Source organism: Chanodichthys erythropterus, chromosome 5 (assembly GCF_024489055.1).
Source record: "Chanodichthys erythropterus isolate Z2021 chromosome 5, ASM2448905v1, whole genome shotgun sequence".
In the NCBI taxonomy this organism is placed as follows: domain Eukaryota; kingdom Metazoa; phylum Chordata; class Actinopteri; order Cypriniformes; family Xenocyprididae; genus Chanodichthys; species Chanodichthys erythropterus.
Window position 1 is genome coordinate 37,928,569 of NC_090225.1, and position 20,894 is coordinate 37,949,462.

General features: G+C 37.1%; 2 protein-coding genes across 5 annotated transcripts in view; one reads left to right on the forward strand and one right to left on the reverse strand.

Moving 5' to 3' along the window:
• Positions 1-20,894, forward strand: part of LOC137019898 (microcephalin-like) — a 157,992-nt gene that overhangs the window by 35,666 nt on the left and 101,432 nt on the right. The window lies entirely within an intron of this gene.
• angpt2a (angiopoietin 2a) overlaps positions 1-20,894 on the reverse strand; it is a 66,730-nt gene that overhangs the window by 11,890 nt on the left and 33,946 nt on the right. For 2 of the 4 annotated variants that reach the window (XM_067385553.1, XM_067385550.1), the window contains 5 exons: positions 17,398-17,519; positions 16,985-17,220; positions 1,472-1,599; positions 392-493; positions 132-298 (listed from right to left, as the gene is read on the reverse strand). In XM_067385553.1, the coding sequence (XP_067241654.1) occupies positions 132-298; positions 392-493; positions 1,472-1,599; positions 16,985-17,220; positions 17,398-17,519 (755 nt within the window). Of the gene's footprint in view, positions 1-131; positions 299-391; positions 494-1,471; positions 1,600-5,636; positions 5,642-12,416; positions 12,433-16,979; positions 17,221-17,397; positions 17,520-20,894 lie in introns of all 4 variants that reach the window. The other 2 variants (XM_067385552.1, XM_067385551.1) reach the window with 2 other exon arrangements.

Genomic DNA, 20,894 nt, shown 5'->3' on the forward strand with positions numbered 1-20,894 from the left:
TTTTCCTTCTTTTTTTGTCTTAGCTGATCACATGCCTGGATAAAGTAAAATTCTACCACAGCATATACTATAAAAACACCCAAGAAGTCACAAAACTCTCAGGTATTTGGAAGCACGGTTTAATTCTTCACCTGTAATTCTGCTTCTCTCCATCAAGGGAGAACTGCTCATATTTTGAAAAGGCTGTATTCCCCTCCCAGTCTGTCAGATCTATCCTGAGGACGTGTTGTTTTTCTTGTGTTAACTTGGAGATGATTTCATTCCCCAACCAGTGTTCACCCAAGATGTCTCCAAACCCCTGAATTGGAAATAGAGAAAATCCATATTTCATAGCAGTGTAAATTTGTCAGAAGAGTACAAAGAAGGATGTAAAGACAATTTAAATCCCTACCATTGTGTAATTTTTCCATGTTTGATGAAAATCAACAAGGCCATTGAAGCGCTTCTGTATTACGGTCCATCCACCTCCATCTGTTTCCATGTCACAGTAGACCTGGAAACAAAAAATGGCAAATTACTGGCTAAATGCAATCATTCATGTCCTTTCTGTATAAATTTGTATCTCATGTAATGCCTTTCTTCCAGGATATAACATAAACAAATAACCTTTTTTGGCAACTTTCTCAGAATTCTTAGAAGTCAGTAAAAAGAATGTTAAAGGCCCACTGAAGTGCCTTGGAATGCACAGCTTTATTCACTGTGTTGATGTAATTTCCAATTAAACAGGAAGACAGGGCTGGTTATATCTAGAAGCTCCTCACCTTTTATCAAAACAGCAAATAGTGTTTCGCCTAGATCACAGCTTGGCCAGAGCCATTGAGATTGTAAAACCCAATTTTCCTCAATCTCTAACAGTTTCTCCTCCAAATCTCTTCCATATTGCTTTAATAGCACTCTACATAATTCTACAGATATAGCATTGTTTGTAGAATTCAGTTATATCCGAAGGTTTTGTGGTCTTTGCTGACATGATCTGTGCATGTATGATCTGCTCTGTGCTCTTGTGTCTTGGCCAGAGCAAACTGTGCTTATGCTACAGTGGTTCATGTGACAGTCATATGATTAAAAAACAATTGCGTATGGCATCAGTAATGTCTAAAGGTGTCATTTTTAATTAAACATTATTTTCTTTAGCATTATTGTTGGCCTTTTTGACTTTGAAAGTACAGTGTAGACAGAAAAATAAGGGTTAGAGTGAGGAAATTGGATTAGGACACAAGTCTTTGTGAGCTTATACAATCAAATTACTATCAACTTTTGTTCTATGGGAAATAGTGACTTTGCCGTTTAGCCTTTTGTGTTTCATGGATAAATGTAGTACATGGTCAGAACATCACATGGGTGTGTAAATGATTATTTTCCTTTTCTAATGTTTGCTAGTACTACTTTGAATGTCAATGCATTGTTATATATATTAATTCAAGTCAAAGTGGTAAAATATCAGCAAAATACTTAAGTAGATAGAGGTTACCTTGAACTGCTGTTTTGTATCAGGTATGGTCAATGAGTAGACCCCGCTTTTCTTGTTCCCTAACTTGAAGACTGCAGCGCAGTCATTGAACTGATCTGGATCATCCTGCATCATTGCAGAATTGCTACCTGATAAAAAGAAATGCTTTGTTAAACCAATGTGAACAGTATGCACTGCAATAAGGGTGGGAATAGTTTGGAACCTCACAATTCAATTTAAATAGATTTTTGGGGTCAGTATTCAATTAAAAATCGATTTGATATATACAAAGTTTTCATTTTAGTTTTCTGTTTTGTGTTACTTGTCCTATTTAACTGCGGTACACTCTTTAATAGGTTATGAAGAGAAAATCCCAGTGAATCAAATGTAAACTTTTTTTTTTTTTTCCTAGTTTAAACAACTCGGTCAGTATTATAAAACAAGTGCCATTTAAGCTGACTGTAATCATTAAAGATGTGACTGGCAATCTTTTAAAGCAAGCCTGAGACATAGAAAAGCACTTAATACTAACATAAATGTCCTTAATACAAAAATAATAACTTTTGCAAAGAATCTGGTAAATAAAATGAAAAATCAAGAAAGTGGTAATAAATGCTTTTTGCATATCTTTTCAGCAAATTCAAATACATTAAAAAATAAAATCAAACAAGAGCTGCTAGATTTACTGTAGATACAAAGTACTATTCGAACAAACAAGAACTGTTACATTTTGCTTTAAAATGCATGTTGACTTTTGAAATGTGAACTGGAGTTTACTTTGCTGTCCACTACTGACTGGAATGTCTAGATTCTTTTGTATAAACAGAAGCTGTGGCTGATTGCACCAGCTGTGCACAAGTTACATCAGTTTATGTAAATGGACACTAACTTACAACTTACGCACTACTAAATAGTTTTACGTTGGACTATTAAACTTAGTTGAAGATTACTATTTTGTTAGTGGCTCATCAAAACAAACCCGTCCAAAACCGCATGCCACTGTGTGTCATAATAAAGCCTTTTTTCCTTTTTTTTTTTTTTTTTTTTTTTTTTTTTTCATCAGTATTTTTTTGATCCTCAGACATTTCAAATACAGTTTGAGTGTTATTTTTGCTGCATATAAAAATAACTGTTATGAACACGATTAAGTAGTATTGTATTTAATTTACCAGTAGTTACCTAAGGCTAAAGTTAGAATGAAGGATAAACTAAAATTCACAGCATTTCAACACAATTTCTGCTCACATATTTGAAGACTGCTATTGGAATATTGAGGGTATACGTCATATTATGCTACTATGCATTACTTTACAGAGAGTTTGCGACCTACTAGCTATGTTCTGCCTTAAGAAATAATGGTGCAAATGGTGGTGGGTAGTTATGGTAACTTAGTTTTAGGAACTAGCCACTAGGGTGGTTCGCCAAGAACTAAATGTCCCCCTAGGGCTATTTTCCTGGTTGCATGCGCATCACCAGTAGGAAGTGATGTAAGTCTGCCGACAACAGCATCATTTAAAGACAGCATTCAATAATGTGGACAACGGAAGAATAGGGGATGCCGTGATCAGAGCTGTGTTTTTGTTGCATGTTGTGGGATTCAAAAGTTATGTGATAAATCTCTTATGAGAACTTGCTGTTACATATCATCGAGGCAGATAAAAGAACACAACACTCTAGACAAAGGCGACAGGTAAATGCTGTTAACATTAGCTTTCAGTATGTTTGTCTGTAGGCTTTTTAAAAATGGTGGGTGCTATTTCTTATGGCTCTTGTTCGACCAATCAACGTACACTTACGTCACTGGTAGTTCCTATTGTGATGGGTTAAACCCTACTCTGAAGTAGGAGCTAATTTAGTTCCCCCAAAAGGCATTCCTAGAACTAAATTCATTCCCAGTTCCTGCAGTGCAGTCATGCCAAAAAGCAGGAAATTCCACCATTTGTTCTAGGACCCATGAAAAGATTCCTCTGGTGCGAAAGCAACTTATGTCCCCGGCAGGGATGGATTATGATGTAGTTGTGCCCTGAGCACGGACCTGTCTAAATGCCCCACTGCTCGTCTGGCCCCAGGGGCAAGGCCTTCATCTAGGCCTTTGTCTGGGTTATCTGGCTGGTCCTCAAGCTCCTCTTGCTGCAGTGAATTACCACAGAAATCTGTCAACAATGCCTCAGATTTGAATTCCGAATTCAGCGTTATCTTGTATTTCAACTAGGGTCCCTTTACTTAAAATAAAATTGGAAACACCTGATAAATTGGTGTATCTGTTCTCCACATGAAATACACACAAATAAAATGGTAAGTTTTTGCTTGAGGAATCAAGCACCACTACTGTACCATCAGTGGAGGGGCTGCAGTGGAAAATTTTTCTCTGAATATTCCCCATCAGTCATGATACAGACAGCTTGCTGTGCAGCGAAGTTGATGGTATGTATGAAAAACCTAATGGGCCTCATTTATGAAACGAACGTATAACAGAAAACTGTACGTACGGCCGTTTCCACGCAAAACTTGCCGTTTATCAATATGGATGTGAGTGGTATCTACGATCAAATCTCAAGTCAGGTCTCAACTTTAGTATGCAAGTTTTTGAGTTAGAATGCACTTGCATGCAGCATAGCAAATCTGCTGGAGAATTGTAATGAGAGCATTTTGCATTATTTTCCTGACAGACAACTGATGCTTAATAGATGATCATTAACCATTCAAATTAGAATGTCATATTAATATTAAATTAAATTAGAATAGATGATGTTGTTGCGATCACAAAGGATCACTACAAATAAGGAGAAGACGAGTACATTCATCTTGCGAAGTATGAGCTTTATTTTACATTCGTGCTTAAAATGAACCAGGTTTTTGCCATGTATGGAACAAAGAGCTTAGAAACCAGCCACCAAATCCAGAGCCGAGAGACACCAACAGGAATGATCCGCTTTTATAGGGAGCAATGAACACCATGAAGCCGGTGCTCCCAATCATGCAATCAGCCTGTCACCTGCAAACAATACAGACACAACACACACACACAAAACAAGGAACGGCCAACAGGGGTGTCACACCCTCCCCATAAAATAAACTTGAAAGTTCCTTCAAAGTTTACCCCAAAATTACAATGCGTCCAAGTATAGCAATGTCAACGTGACACAGTATCCGAATACATATCCTAAACTGTAGCACCATCACTACTCGACGAACTGGGTCCTAAGAAGAAAAAACAAAATAACAGACACAACAATATATCACATACTCTTAAGACACAGGAGCACGGGACAATGCATCCGCCAAAACATTTTCAGTTCCCTTTATATGGCAGATCTCCAAATTATAAGGTTGTAAGAATAATGTCCAGCGCATCAATCTTTGATTAGGGTTCTGAAGGGTGGTCAAAAACGTATGATCACAAATCACAACGGACGTCCCACCCCCTCCCACGTAAACAGCAAAGTGCTGAAGCACCTAAACCAGTGCCAATGCTTCCTTTTCAATAACTGAATAATTCAGCTGATATGACAAGAATTTTCTTGAAAAGAAAACTCCCTCAGCATCATCCTGTAAAAGGACAACTCCAGCCCCTACCTTACTAGCATCTACATGCTTTTTGAATGGTCTATCCCACTGAGGAGCCACAAGCACTGGAGCACTAGTAAGCAGCGCTTTAACACACTCAAAAGCATTTTGACAAGTTGAACTCCATACAAATTTACATGATGCTTTCAATAGATCAGTCAACGGGGCAACAATTTCTGAAAAATTCCTGCAAAAACTCTGATAGTACCCCACCATCCCTAAAAATCGCATCAACTCCTGCTTTGTACAGGGGGGAGGATACTTAATGACTGCCTCAATTTTTGCATTCACCGGCCGAACAACGCCATGACCAACGACCTTGCCTAAATTAGTCACCTTGGCCCGAGCAAACTCGCACTTCGCTAGGTTCACTGTAAGACGAGCATCTTTCAAGCGATTAAACAGCGACCGAATTTGGAATAGATGTTCCTCCCATGAATCGCTATACACGAGCAAATCGTTCAAGTAAACCGCACACCCCTCAAGCCCAGCTACCACGCAATTAATTAACCGTTGAAATGTGGCCGGTGCGTTTTGCAGTCCGAAGCTCATAACGTTATATGAATATACACCATCCGGAGTAATAAAAGCGGCAATTTCACAAGCACGCTCGGTCAACGGGACCTGCCAATATCCTTTTAACAAGTAAAATTTGCTAAGATATTTTGCTGTGCCCACCCGATCCATGCACTGCTCTATACGTGGTAGCGGAAAAGAGTCTGGTTTAGTGATTGCATTCAATTTTCTATAATCTGTACAAAATCTAAATGTCCCATCCTTTTTTTTTTTTTACCAACAGACAAGATGACCAACTTTACAGTGATGGAACAGATAGATTATTATCAAGCAGATACTTAACCTCTGACTCCAGTTGTTTTCTTTTTTCCCACAGTACCCTATAAAAGCACTGACGTATCGGAGGGAAATTACCCACATCAATGTCATGTTGTACTATGTGCGTCTGGGAAGGAACATCGGAAAACAAAGACGAATATTCCTGAATTAACTTGGCCAATTCCAAAAGTTTTTCAGTTGAACGATGATCAAAAAGTGTTGGAAAATTGTTCAGTTTCTGAATTACTTAACCGAGGACACATCACGCAGTCTTCAGGTTCGACGGCTTCCTCATAATCCAAAGGCAACTCATTCCTTGATGAGGCATGATCTACGGATAAAGCAACAGATTCTGTTTTATGAGGCGATGCCCCTTCTTCCCGCACATAATAAGGTTTAAGCAAATTCACATGACACATAATTGTGTTTTAAGTCTTTTCTCTGGCGTACCAATGACATAATGTTCATCAGATTCCCGTCTTATGATGACATAAGGACCGGCAAACTTGGCTTTACATGGTGATGAAACAGCTGGTAACAAAGCCAGCACCTGGTCGCAGACACAAAAAGAACAGTGTTCCGTTCTACGATCATACAGACGTTTCATTTTTGACTGTGGCCATTTCAGATTTACCTTCGCCAATTTAACAGCTTCAAAAAGTCATCTTTTAAAACCATCCACATATTCAGTCAACTTTTTCGGTGGTTCAGTAGATACCCAGCCCACTCGCAGAACAGCCAATGGCCCACGAACCGTATGCCCAAAAATAAGTAATTTGGGCTAAACCCAGTACTCCCCTGAGTCACTTCTCTCGCCGGTAACATAAGCCAAGGTAAGCCCTCCTCCCAGTCTTGATCCAATTCCGTACAATAAGCACGTAGTAAGGACTTCAATGACTGATGAAAGAATTCTAAAGCCCCGGACTTTGAGGATGATATGGAGTGGATATATTATGCTTAATATTTAGCTGACGCAAAACCTCCTCAAACATACCAGAAGTGAAATTAGTACCCTGATCTGATTGTATAATTTTAGGTATTCCAAAAACCGACATGAATTGAGACAAGACTTTAATCAGACTTTGTTGTGATTGACTGTAACGCAAAGGCAGCCGGATAGCGTGTAACTTGACATATAATGGTCAGCAAATATTCATTGTCAGATTTAGAATGAGGCATGGGTCCGACACAATTAGATTTACAATTAGATGGTTAAATGGTTCAGACACAGCAGGAATCGGCCGCAAAGGAATCAGCTTTGGATTTTGATTAGGCTTACCTGACATCTGGCATGTATGACACATGTATGACATCACGTTTTAGTCGAGGCCAAAAAAAATTATGCATAACATGATCATAAGTCTTTTTCACTCCAAGATGCCCCGATAAGCAATCATGAGCAAGTTTCAAAACCATTGAACGAAAAGGCGTTGGAATTACTACTTGTACAACTTGTGAGCTGCCATTCCTATGCAACAACCTAAAACATCTTTGACATTTGCTGTGTGGCTTTCATGGATTACTCATTTGCAGAACATGAGACACAAGCTGGCAGTCATACATGATGTAGTGAGTGTAAAGGTGACGCATGACTAAATTGTCCTTGATATCCAAGCATCACATGTTAGTGCTACTCTTATTGCTGTCTTCAAGGCTTCCTCCACCTTTATCTTTGTCTCTTGGTATAGCCAAGGTATTGTTTTCTGAGTAAAAATACAATGGGATGGTATGGGATGGTATGTTATATCTGGGCTCAATTGTGTGGATCATGTACCAAAAGCCTCATGTTTGTAGTGTTTCCAAAATACTGTGCCTTCACTTTACCAAGCTTACATATAAGTCTTGACCCTGAAAATGGGGCAGGATATATTTGTTTCACGGTTTCTGCACTTCGTGCTCACAGCATGAGGTGTGCACGCTCTAAACGGTTTGGGTGCTGCCCTGCTCTCGCAGTTAACTTCTGGCTTTTTTTTTTTTTTTTTTAAGACCACATTGTTAATAACTAACATTTAGAAAATCTAATTTTGAAATTTGTGAATTGTTACAAATCTGTATTAGAATCACAATTCACATGCACAATTTTCCCCCACCCCTACACTGTAAACATTAAGGACCATATTTACTAAACAGGGCAAATTAGCGTGAGCGCAATTCTAAAAAAAGCACCGGTAGGAGTGGAAAGTTCTGCATGTGATCTACTTTTCTTTTAAATATATTTTTGAGCAGATTCTTAAGACAACCATGGAAATAAATGAAGAATTATGCAAATAATCAGAACACACTTATCCCTACCCATCCCAAATTATCCCACAAAACTAAGGTAAAGGTGAGAGAAAAATAATAAAAAATAAAATCAAATATCCAATGGAGGTACAATTTCATTTTATAAAATTAGTTAAGAGTCTCTAATGGAGTATTTAATTTGTTCCAGGTGTAGAAAGGACATTAAGTCCTGCAACCAAGAAAAGTTAGGAGGGGGACATGAGGATTTCCAATGTAACAATATTTGTCTTCTGGCTACCAGTGAAGCAAAAGCAATAATATCAGCATGACGCTTTGTCATGTACAAGCCATCAGCAAGGCGTACTCCAAAAATTGCAGTTATTGGGCAGGGTTTCAAAGAAACATTAAGAGCCTTTGACAATGTAGCAAAAAAGACCAGAATGGATACAATTTAGGACATGTATAAAATATGAGTATGATCTGCTGGGGATAGCGAACATCTATTTCACCTATCATCTTCAGTTAAAGAAAGTTTCTTCAGTTTTGCTTTGGTGAAATGAATTCTGTGAACAACTTTGAACTGAATAAGATTCAAACGAGCACAAATACAGACAGCTAATTTTAGCTAGAGCATTATTCCACAACTCTTCACCAAGTTCCAGTCCTAGCTCCCTCTCCCAGGTTTCCTTGAGTGCAAAAAGAGGAGGAAGCTGTGAAGAGCGTAACAGCCCATAAATTGAGGCAATATGGCTGTGAGAGTTCAAAAGTGACATTATAACTTCAATTAAAGTTTCCTTTGGCTGGTGAGGGAAGGTAGCAAAATGTGCTTTAGCAAAGTCACGTAATTGAAAATGGCAAAATAAATTGTATTTGGAGTTTGAATATACTCAGCAAATCATGGAATGTCACAAATGTGTGATCGTAAAACAAATTGTGAAATGATACTAAACCCTTTAGTATTAGGAAGAGCAAGACGCCCTTCTTGTTTGGTTCTTTGAAGAGTTGACTTGTGTGCACGTGGCGGCTTACCAGCCCAAATATACGAGGATATAGTGGCATCAAATGATTTAAAAAAATAAAAAATAAAATTTGGGGCGAAAAATGGGAACAGTCTGAAATAATAATAAAAAAAAAGTATTTGTGGAAGGATATTCATTTTAATCGATTCAGTTCTACCTACTAATGATAGTGGAAGACTGCTTCACTGCTCCAAAGATCTACTTTAATGCAGTCCATTAATTTTGTAAAATTTTCTTTGTGCAGTGACTTCAGTGAGTTTGAAATATGAACCCCTAAGTAATGGAAGCCTGAAGACACACGGAAAGGGAGCATAGCTGGAGGAATCTGTTTTGCCAATTCATTTATGGGAAAACACTCAAGTTTAGCAAAGTCCAGCTTATATCCTGAATTCTGAAGAGCCAAACTCATTTAATAGATGCATTATCTATGCAGTTAAGAGGGTCTAAAACATATTACAGGAGAACACCTGCATATAATGAGGCTCAATGTTCTCTTCCTCCTCTGTGAATACCTGAAAATACTGAAGATGATTTTAAGCTCTATAGCCAAAGCTAAAAAGGAGAAGAGAAAGGGGGCATCCCTGACGGGTGCCACAAGAAAGAGTGAAATAAGGGGACATTACAGATTTTTTTCACACAAGCTGAGGGAGTGGAATACAGTAAACGAACCCATGAGATTAGATCCGAAACCAAATTTTTGCAAAGCCACATATAAATAATCCCACTCCACCTGTTCAAAAGCCATTTCCACGTCTAGCGAGATAACCATTGCTGGGCTCGATGACCTGGATGGAGTAAGGACTACATTCTGAAGTCTACGTATATTGGATGACAACTGACGACCCAGTATAAAGCCAGTTTGATCATCTGATATAATGGATGGAAGATGAGCCTCTAACCGTTTGGCCAGCTAGTAATTTAACAGCAGCATTAATTAGGCTAACAGGTCTGTTGCAAATTTTTAGCGTCTTTGTCTTTTTTTAATATTAAGGAAATCAAAGCTTGGTTTAAGGATGACTAAAAGAAGCCTTGATCTAGGGAATGATTATATAACTCTAATAATTAGGGGGATAACTGAGTGAAATTTGTTTAAAAAATCTGCAGGGAAACTGTCAGGGCCAGGAGCTTTGTTGTTTTTCATAGTCAAGATGCAGGAGGCTATTTTCTCCAAGCTAAGAGGCTTATCTAGGCTACAGGCTATATCTGGACTTATCTTGGGTATTTCTAATTGAGAAAGGAAAGACTGAATATCAGCCATGTCCAAGCAGACTTTTGACTTGTAAAGATTAGAATAAAAAGAACTAAACTCCTTTTAATCGGTTTATTTTAACCAAATATGTAATAAGGTTGTTTGAGGAATCATACACCTGTGAGATTAACTGGGAAGCAGTATGATGTCTGAGCTGAGATGCTAGAAGACAGCCAGCTCTATCTCCATGCTCATAGGTTGCTCTTGTGCGTTTTATCAGAAACTCTGCCTTGTTTGTTGTCAGCAACAAATTAGCATCTGGTTTAAGAAATGCTCTTTTGGGTGGTAAATAATGGTGCAAATACCAGTAAATTGTCTAGTACAAACCTTGGTAAATCACCTTGCATGATTCATTTAAACACTCTCCATAAATTGAGTCTGAAAGGGAAACTCTTACAAATGCATATGCAATAAGGTCAGCCACAAAAATAACTGTCCCCACGCCTTTTCAGCGCTAATTTTTCACAGTGTCTTTAGTAAATCCTGACAGATTTTTTTTAATGCCAAAACAGGGTTTGCTTAGCGCAAGCTGTTAGTAAATATGGCCCCAAGTTGGTAAAAGTAAAAAAAAATGTGCAGTAATAAGTAAAATTAAGGTAACAAACTCAAATATTAAGTTAATAGAACTTTACATTTTGATTTTGTTCTATACAAACATGTTAATTGCAATTTAAATTAAGTATTGACTGAGCTAACTTAGACAATTTGATTGCATCATCATCATATTACCACAGCTGTGGCCAAAAGTATTGGCAGTGTCAAATTTTGTTTCACAAAGTTTGCTGCTTCAGTTATTGTGGTGTTGGTTCACATAGTTTCTAGATTGTGCAGAGTGATCAGATTCATTTTAAATAATTGCAAAAAGTTTAGTTGGCCCCCCCCAAAAAAACCAAAACTTTATCAAAACTTTATCGGGCAAGAAATGACCAGCTAAAATAATTTAAATAATTGTATCAGCAAATGGGAAAGTATGAACAACTACAGGTAAAATCAGTCTATTAGGATTATAAAAGCTGCAAATAGTTTTAAAAAGAGTGCTTCCAGTCATTGTGTTCTTGTGTTAGCAATGGTTACCTCCAAAGGAAGGCATGCAGTCATCTTCGCTTTGCATCAAAATGGCCTGACATGCGAGGAAATTGATGGAAAGAATATTCTGCCTGAAAGAACTATTTACCTTGTCATCAAGAACTTCAAGGAGAGAGGTTCAGTTGCTGGGAAGAAGGCTTCAGGATGTCCAAGAGTGTCCAGCAAGCATCAGAACTGTCTCCTCCTTAGGAGTCAGTTACAGAATCGTGTCCCCATCATTGCAGAGCATCTGCACGCAGAGTAAGGCAAAGACTTTTGGACAACGGCCTGGTGTCAAGAATAGTGGAAAAGAGGCCACTTCTCTCCAAGTAAAACATCAAGGAAAGACTGAGATTCTGCAGGAAGGATTGAACAGCACAAGATGCTACCATGGGTCCTGTTCGTGCCAACAGTGAAGCATCCTGGGAGCATCCATTTGTGTGGTCGCTTTTTATGCAAGGGAGTGGGCTCTCTCAAAATTCTGGCCAAAAACACTGCCATGAATAAAGAATGGTATCACAACGCCCTGTTAAGTGCAACTTCTCCCAATGATCCAACAGCAGTTTGGTGATGATCCGTGCATTTTTCAGCATGATGGCGCACCATGTTACAAGGCAAGAGTGATAAGTGGCTCAGAGATCAATACATTGAAATTTTGGATCCATGGCCAGGCAACTCCCTGGATCTTAATCCCATAGAGAGAACCTGTGGTCAATCTTAGAAAGCAAGTGGACAAGCAGAGGTCCACAAATTTTAAACAACACTAACAAAGCAAGAATGGATCTCCATCTGTCAGGATTTGGCCCAGAAGTTGATATCCAGCATGCCAAAGTGAATTGCAGATGTTAAGAAGGGTCAACACTGTAAATATTGACTCTGCACAATATTGAATGTTTTTACCAATAAAAGCCTTTAAAACTTATGAAATGCTAATCGTTTTCCAGTATACTATAGAAATGTGAAAAAAAAATCTATAAATACGTAAGAATGAAACTGCATTCTGTATCACTCTCGATTGCTCCTGTCTGCCTCGCTGTCTCTGCTCGCTGCCTCGCTGTTGGTGGTTTGCGTCTCTCTATAGCTTTGTTTTCTCTTACTTTTATTGAATCTCTTACTTTAGTTCATTGTTGCTTATATTATTATTATTGCCTACCACATTAATCTGACGTCGCTGGCTTGTAATCTTTTAATCTAAATCGCTGTTACAACGCGTTTGCATCTCGCTAGCTTGTTAACTTGTCATTAGTCTCGCGCGCTCCTCTTTCAACGCATTCATCAAACAGCTGTGGTAACTCGGATCGGATCAGTCTACAAACACGTGAGTCATGTCATCCTTTCCCAGTGTTATTTTGTGTTCAGTTTGTCACATGTTCATTATAGCTCTCTCTGTCAGCGACGAGGGATTTAAATGTCATAAATGTAGAGAAAATAGTCAGGTTGACAGAGAGAATCTCAGAATTAGAGACTAGCATCCAAACTTTAATCGAGGATAGTAAGAATGCAGGGGCTTCAGATACTGTTTTGGATGCGACTAGCTTAGTGAACTCTGTACGTTGTTCGGTTCCAGCTGTAGAGCACTTGGTTAATGGTGAGGCGGCCTAGCCGCGGAAAACACCACTCTTCCGTTCCAATAAGAACATCAAACAGGTTCTCCCCACTCAGTGACGCACCCACTGAGAATCCTTTTGAAAGTGCCCTAGTTATTGGTGATTCTATTACATGGAAAGTGAAAATAGAGACACCAGCCACCATAGTCACATGTTTGCCGGGAGCCAGAGCACCTGACATCAAAGCAAATTTAAAAGTGCTGGCTAATGCTAATCGTAAATATTCTAAAATTATTATTCACGTCGGCACAGATGATGTTTGACTTCACCAGTCGGAGATCACTAAAATTAACATTAAACAGGTGTGTGAACTTGCAAGTACAATGTCAGGAGAAGTAATTTGCTCTGGTCCCCTTTCTGTTCGTCAGAGTGATCAGATAGTTAGCAGATTATCATCACTCAATGGCTGGCTGTCTAAGTGGTGTCCGTAGAATAATATAGGTTTCATAAACAATTGGAAAAGTTTTTGGGGCAGACCTGACCTGTTGAAAAGAGATGGTATTCATCCGTCCCGGGATAGTGCTGTTTTTCTCTCTAGTAATATGGCACATAGTCTTAGAGCTGAAACATGACAAACTGGGGACCAGGACAGGAAGCAGACAGAACGACCGTTTGCTAGCTGCCTCACGTCGCAGAAGTCAGATAAATCCCAACACATAGAAACTCTTACACCTAGATATTATCACATAGAGACTGTGTCTGTACCCCGAATTAGTAAAAACAAAAAACTTCCAAACCCATTTAATGGTAAAAATTGATGTTCAACAAATAAAAAATAGAGATAATAATTATAAATAAATGATAAAGCTTGGGTTGTTAAATATTAGATCACTTTCTTCAAAAGCACTTTGTTTATTGATATTATGGTTATCGACACAATCCTCTTCAGAAAGGCAAAGGGGGAGGTGTTGCTGTAATTTATAGTAATATTTACAGTATCAGCCAGAAGTCTTTCAAATATAATTCCTTCGAAGTGATGGTGCTTTACGTAACATTATGTAAGTTGACATTTGTGCTGGCTACTGTATACAGGCCACCAGGACACCATACAGACTTTATCAAAGAAATTGCAGATTTTCTATCAGAATTAGTACTAGCTGCAGATAAAGTCCTTGTTGTTGGTGATTTTAATATCCATGTGGATAATAAAGACTCATTGGGATTGGCATTTACAGACATTCTAAACTCTATTGGTGTTAGACAACACGTGTCAGGACCCACTCATTGTCGTAATCATACTTTAGATCTAATATTGTCACATGGAATCGATATTGATGCTGTTGAAATTCTGCAGCAGAGTGACGACATCTCAGATCATTATCTAGTCTCGTGTATACTACATTTAGTCAAAGAGGCTAAACTGCCTCCCTGCCATAAATATGGACCATCACTTCTACCACTAAAGATCGCTTTATAAATAACCAGTTTCATCGCCTTAGATTACCAGACAGCTTAGAAGACCTCTGTGTTGCAACAGAAACTATTGCCTCTGTCTTTTCCAGCACATTAGACTCAGTTGCTCCTTTGCGTTTAAAAAAGATTAAGGAAATGAATCTAACGCCATGGTACAATTAGCACACTCGGGCCCTAAAAAGCTTATATAGGCTAGATACTGCACTTGTTTCTGAATATGTTCATTTTAGTCTAATGAATAAAAAAAAAACATGGCATTTGTAAATAAAATCATTTTATATTTACACTTTATATCTAATATATTTGAGGAAATATGAGGAAATATAGTTCCTTGAATATCTCTACATCAATTGAAGTCATGCTTTCAGAGTTTCCAGTGTTGTCAGTCCCATTAAATAGTTTTGGGAGTGTAGTACATTTATTGTACACTGATAAAATGACAATTAAAATATACAAATATCATTTTAACTGACTTCTGTTTCACAATAAATAAAGCAGTATTTTATTATGTTCTAACCGGTAACTGCTGGAACCAGAGTTTTTGCTCAGAACGAACCAATTCATTTTCAATTTCTGACTTGAGTATAACCATCTACAATATTGCTTGATTATAGGTTTAAACAAAAAAAAAAAAAAACAGCACTAGAAATGTTGTAATTAACAAAATTCATCAGGAAATGCTTAATGAAATGTCTACTGAGGCGATAAAAGCAAAAAGAAATTGTGAAAGAGAAACAACTTTATTATTATTCAAATGTTTCATAATTAAAACCACCAGGGTGGTCGGCAGGGTTTTTCAATTTTTTAAATAGTGGCAGCTGTCTGTTGACATCCATGTTTCTTTTGTTACAAGATCTCGTACAGTTGAGTTTAGCAGAATTTCCCGTTGTCACTCACCAATCGGTAAGTGTGTTGTGACTGACTTAGTCATTAGGTTTGTGCTCGTCTCTAACTGTCAAAGACTAAAATCTGCTCTAGTCAGTGGAAGTGTTTGTGTGTTGAGTTCAGTCTTAGAAATTTTCAGCTCTGTCCAGCTATGTCAGCTATGTTCCCAGCTTTAATCAACATGCAGCATATAAAGTCTTATGGTTTTGTAACCAATTCTCAACCTAACTATAGGCTCTACTCTTAACTACAATGCAAAACTGCAACGTAACACATTAAACACCAACACATCTCTCCCTCTATTATTCTTGTGCAAAAACACACAAAACACACTTAATTTCAACATTTATTCTCCTTATATACAGTCTGATGTAAAGCATGCTGGGAACTAGAAATCTGCTGTAACTCATTCAATTTGTCCAACTTAATCAGTTGAGTTCACATAATTTTTTTTTTTTTCTCTGTCCAGTATACTTAACTTTCAGTAATATTTGAGTGAGATGAACTCATTTCATTTAGTTCATTTCACTTCAGTTTTACAGTGTGCCAAAAATTGCAATTACTGCATGGTTATATAATGTGTAATGGCAGAAAGAATTGGATGAAAATGAAAATACAGTAAACTGTATGAAATGAACCAACATGTTCTCCAACCTATACGCCTATATAGGTTGTTTGTCACTTCCCTGAAATACGATCCATAAGAGCGTTTAATAAAGTTTCGCCACTGATTGGTAACGACAGTCATATGTCTTTTCATGATGACAGACGTAACACGACACTGTCATTATTTTTACGCCAGCTAGAGGATGCATGACTTTAAAATGTAAATATAGGTCGTAATAAGGTGCTTCAAAAATTACCTATATGGTCGTTTTTTTTTTTTTTTTTTTTTTTTTTTTTTTTGGAGGACAGTTTGAAATAAACCCTAGTATAAAAAGAAGTATCTTCCATAACTTAAAATCAAGACATGACCAAGTTGTCTTCACTAGATGCAGACTGGGTCACTCAAATTTACCCATTTGTTTTCATTAATAGGAAAAAATCCTTCTTTATGTCTCTCATGTCAAGTTTGACTGTTAAACATATTCTGTTGGATTGTAATTGTTATGATACTGCTAGAAAACGCTTTTATTCAGAAACATGTTTGCAGGGAATATTTTATGGATTATGATATTGACCATTGTGTTTTCCATGTAAATAGCCATGACGATAACATGGCATTAAAAAAAAAAAAAAAAAAAAAAAAACTTAATAAACAAGCAATATAATGTGTAATCCATTTTTAGTTGTGAAAAAGTTGTATTTATGTATTCATTCCATGTTATGAAGTTGTTTATACCGATTTTGGATTTTGGTCACACTGGCCACCCTTACTGATACAGTTTTGTAATAATTTTACAAAGTTGATTTCAGGTAATATAACAATTTTTGAGAAAATCATTTCATGATTACTAGTGCCTTAAAGGTATTTAAATGAAACTGTTGGACTAATGATGATTATCTTTCTCTGTGTCTCTATCTAACTAGCGGTCTAGCCTTTTCCCCAAATATTTTAACAGCTGCATATTATAAGTGAATAATATGTGAACTGGCACAATATTGTTTTTGGAGTTTATTTTGCCCCAGGTCCCATGTGTGATAACGGTTGAAAAGCTGATGCAAACCTGACCATGCTTACCCACAGAGATGGTGTGAATTAGGTTGTTGACTGTATTTGTCAGCTGCTGCTGCTGCTGCTTCATGGCTGAGTTATCGGAGGAGGTGCGGAGCAGTTGTTGCTCAATCTCTTTTATGATGCTAGTCTGCTTCTCCACCAGCTTCTTGAGCTGTTCCTTCTCCACTTTCAAGTTTTCTAGCTCAGTATTTCTGTTACCTTCAATGTCCTCCACTCGTTTTTCCAGACAACTAAGAGGAACCAGAAGAACAAGCTTTGAATAACACTGTTTTCCTCAAGAGGTTTTACTAATTTAAGTTTGTAAAAATATTTGTAACTTGAATAGATCTTCCACCAGAATTTGGAGAGGCAAAGTGTGGTGTCTTTCTAAACAGCTCAGTTACTATTATATTAATATTATTTATTACCTGTTCTTTTCATTCAGCTTGTGGATTTCATTTATCTGCTGCAGAATTTCATTTTCCAGTTTGCTGGTTGAAATGGAGTTCTCAAGAAGCTGACGTTCAAGTCGAGTTGTTTGGTTAATTACCTATAGATGAAAATAGACATTGTGTTTCCAACAGAAAGCATCTTAGATGAGACTCTGCAAACCATGAGTATTTCCATATTCACTTTCCATCAGTGAATCAAATTCTTTCCTCTGAAGGTGTTTTTTTAGTTTTTCAGTTGTTGTGGTCTTCCATGTTTCATTAAATTAAGTATTCTTAAAGCACCCATAAAAATATTTACAACAGAACTGAATCAGCACTGAACTGACTTCAGCTGAACAGCAGAAATTCATTATTTTCCTGTTATCACTGTGAAGCTGCTTTGAAACAATCTGTCTTGTACAAAGTGCTATATAAATAAAGGTGACTTGACAAGGTGACTTGGCTTTAACATGTACATTGAATTCTGACTTTTAACTATAAAACCATCTTCTCATCAGTTTAGTGGTCTGGAATTGCTCACATTTCTATTATGATTCGGAGGGTATCAATTCAATTATAAAATGATTCTCTGTATCACAATGCATCTTTTCATCCAATTCTTATATTATTAATAATTACTATATTAATAATCACAATATAGTTATTTTTCTTTTTCTTTTTTAAAAATATTACTTTATCTTTGTTAATTTGTTCTTATTTTTTAAAAAGTGCAAATAACTAACAGTAGAACAAATAAAATATGACAACAGCACTTGCACATATTTAAGTCTGGCCAGTTTAAACATTCAGGTCATTTTAAGCCATTCAAGTGCAAGAACATTTGAGAGAGGAGTTTGAGAAGTCAGTTTGGTGTCTGATAGACTGATCATTTTCTGTGCACACAGTACCTAATTGATTTTTTTGCATCTTCGTTTGAACAGGCATATACACACAAAATTGTAAAAATGCCTATCAAAATGATTTTTGATCCAACTTATTTACATTTTTTACTTGAATTACTTAATTGTATTTATAAGTAAATATAGCTTCAAAGCATACAAACAAATAGTAAATTAGAGGAACAAAGAAACATAACAAGCAATAAACAGAGTGCTTTCAGTATCTAAGAGTGCTTTAAAGTGCCCCTATTATGCCAATTTAAAGGTTCCTAATTTTGTTTTAGTGGTCTCCTACAACAGGTTTACATGCATCAAGGTCAAAAAACGCTTTCATTTTCTCATAATTTACATTGCACATCACCACATTTTTCAGTGATTTTCAAACAACTTGGATGAATCAGTCTCTCTAAATCTCTCCTTTCTAAGAAACCCACTCTGCTCTGATTGGTCTACCGCTTATAGCGCATCAGAAGCAAAACGCCCCTTACCATAACAGAACTTCAGCTCCGGTCCAGAGGGTTCCAGAGCTCAGCCATTTTACACACTGTAAAGATAGGAACGATTGCATCGATATTACCATATCAATCCAAGCGTGAATCCGATGATGAAACATTGGAAGAACTAGTTATTAAACCCGAACATCCATCTCAAGGACGACTTGAGCAGGACGTTTCTCAGTGATGTGCTCACCATCAGCATTAACAAGTGTATGTCCATCAACAAACCGATAATTTATTGCAGTGCACATGTGGGAACTGTATTATTAACCATATCAATAAAAGTGCTTACGTTATCCGAGCACTAACGTGAATGACTGGTGTAACAAGTTTGTAAAACAAATCTTACTCCATCCTTTATTATAACTCAAAGCAGTAAGAATGACAGACAATCTGCATTAATGGACACAATTTTAGGCAATAGTGGGCCACAGCTGATTTGCAGAAGCATTTCAGTAAGACAGTAATAATGTGAGTTAACTGGTTAGAGGCCTAGCACAATATATGATGGCTCACCCACATTCTGAACACCCGGTAGAAAATATATACATCAATAATTAATCATACTTCCAGGTTGTGATTCTGATGAGCAAATCCATCTTTAATGGATAAGCATTTTGTAAATCCCATTTAGACCCCAGAGATTTGAGAAGCCATCATCAAAAGGTTATACTGCTGTTGAATCAGTGTGGTAATTTTAATCACTGACTCTTCGCATCCTCATCCTTTGGAAGTGTTTACAAAGAGAATTTGCTTTTGCAGATCAGAAAACGACATGTACACAACACGAACCAGACAACTACAGTGTTTGAGGGTGGGTCAAGTTGTTCGCGAGCGGACAACGTAGAACATAGGCGGGCATTAGGCAAATGTGTTACCCAGTGACGTGTAGCTGTCACAGAAGTGGGATCGAATTCCTGATGACTCGTTTAGGCGGTTCAGAGTCGATTCTTTCTTTTGAGAGAAAATAACTTATTTATCTTGCACTTTAAGCTTCACAACTTTTGCAGATCATTTACATTCACAGACAGCTACATTATGCGTTGCATGAGGTAATATTCGAAAAAGCAAAATGGCACTTTAAGTGTCTGAATGTTTTGCCATGTCTAATCCCTTAATCCCTTTAGCTGACTGTTTACACATTAGTTTCGCATCAACAAAGCATTTAGATTTGCAAGTGCATTTAACCACTTACACAGAGTGGAACACAGCTGCCGCAAGTGCTCTTCAGAAATCGCACGTACACTTGAAAACAGTGTGTCAGAAAGGGAATTTCGAGTATTAAATATATAGGCCTACTGCATTTAAAACAGTGAAAAATTATGCCTTCGTAGAGCATTTGGAAGGTAAAGCACACCCTCGATTTGTAATTCACTTAAACTTTTTTAAACCTTATGGAAGATTATTTTGAGGGTTGTGTGTGGAATTGGAAGCAAGCCGAAATACTGCTGTTTATAGTGGTTGGCAAATATATCGCCAAGCCCAATATAACAGTTTATCTTTGTCTTTTTAAATATCTGCATCAGCTGATAAGTATTTCTTTTTGGCCAATGTGTTGGAAGAGCATGTTTATTTTTTTGACATCGCTGAGAATACAAAGCGCTTCTATTTTCCATCTTTATTCATTTATGGTCTGTCTAATACATTATTAGAACACATAATGTTACAAAGGAAGTCAACAGTATACATTTATATTATTAGTAACAGAAAGAAAACACTTTCTCATTTACTGTCAGCATTCAGCAAATAAAGTTGTGTCCAGAATTATTGGCCCTTGGTAAATATGATCAAAAATGACTGTAAAAATCTGTATTGTTTATCCTTTTGATATTTAATTCATAAAATTAGCAAAAATCTAACCTTTCATTGAAGGAAAATAACTGAAAGTGGGGGGGAAAAAAAGGATAAACAATGCAGATTTATTTTTCTAGTCATCTTTGACAGGGTGCAATAATTCTGACCACAACTCTAAGCATTATTACGTATGTATGTATGTATGCATGTATGTATGTATATGTGTGTGTGTATATGTGTGTGTGTGTGTGCGTGTGTGTGTGTGTGTATATATAATATGCAACGATGTGGAAGTTTCAAATTT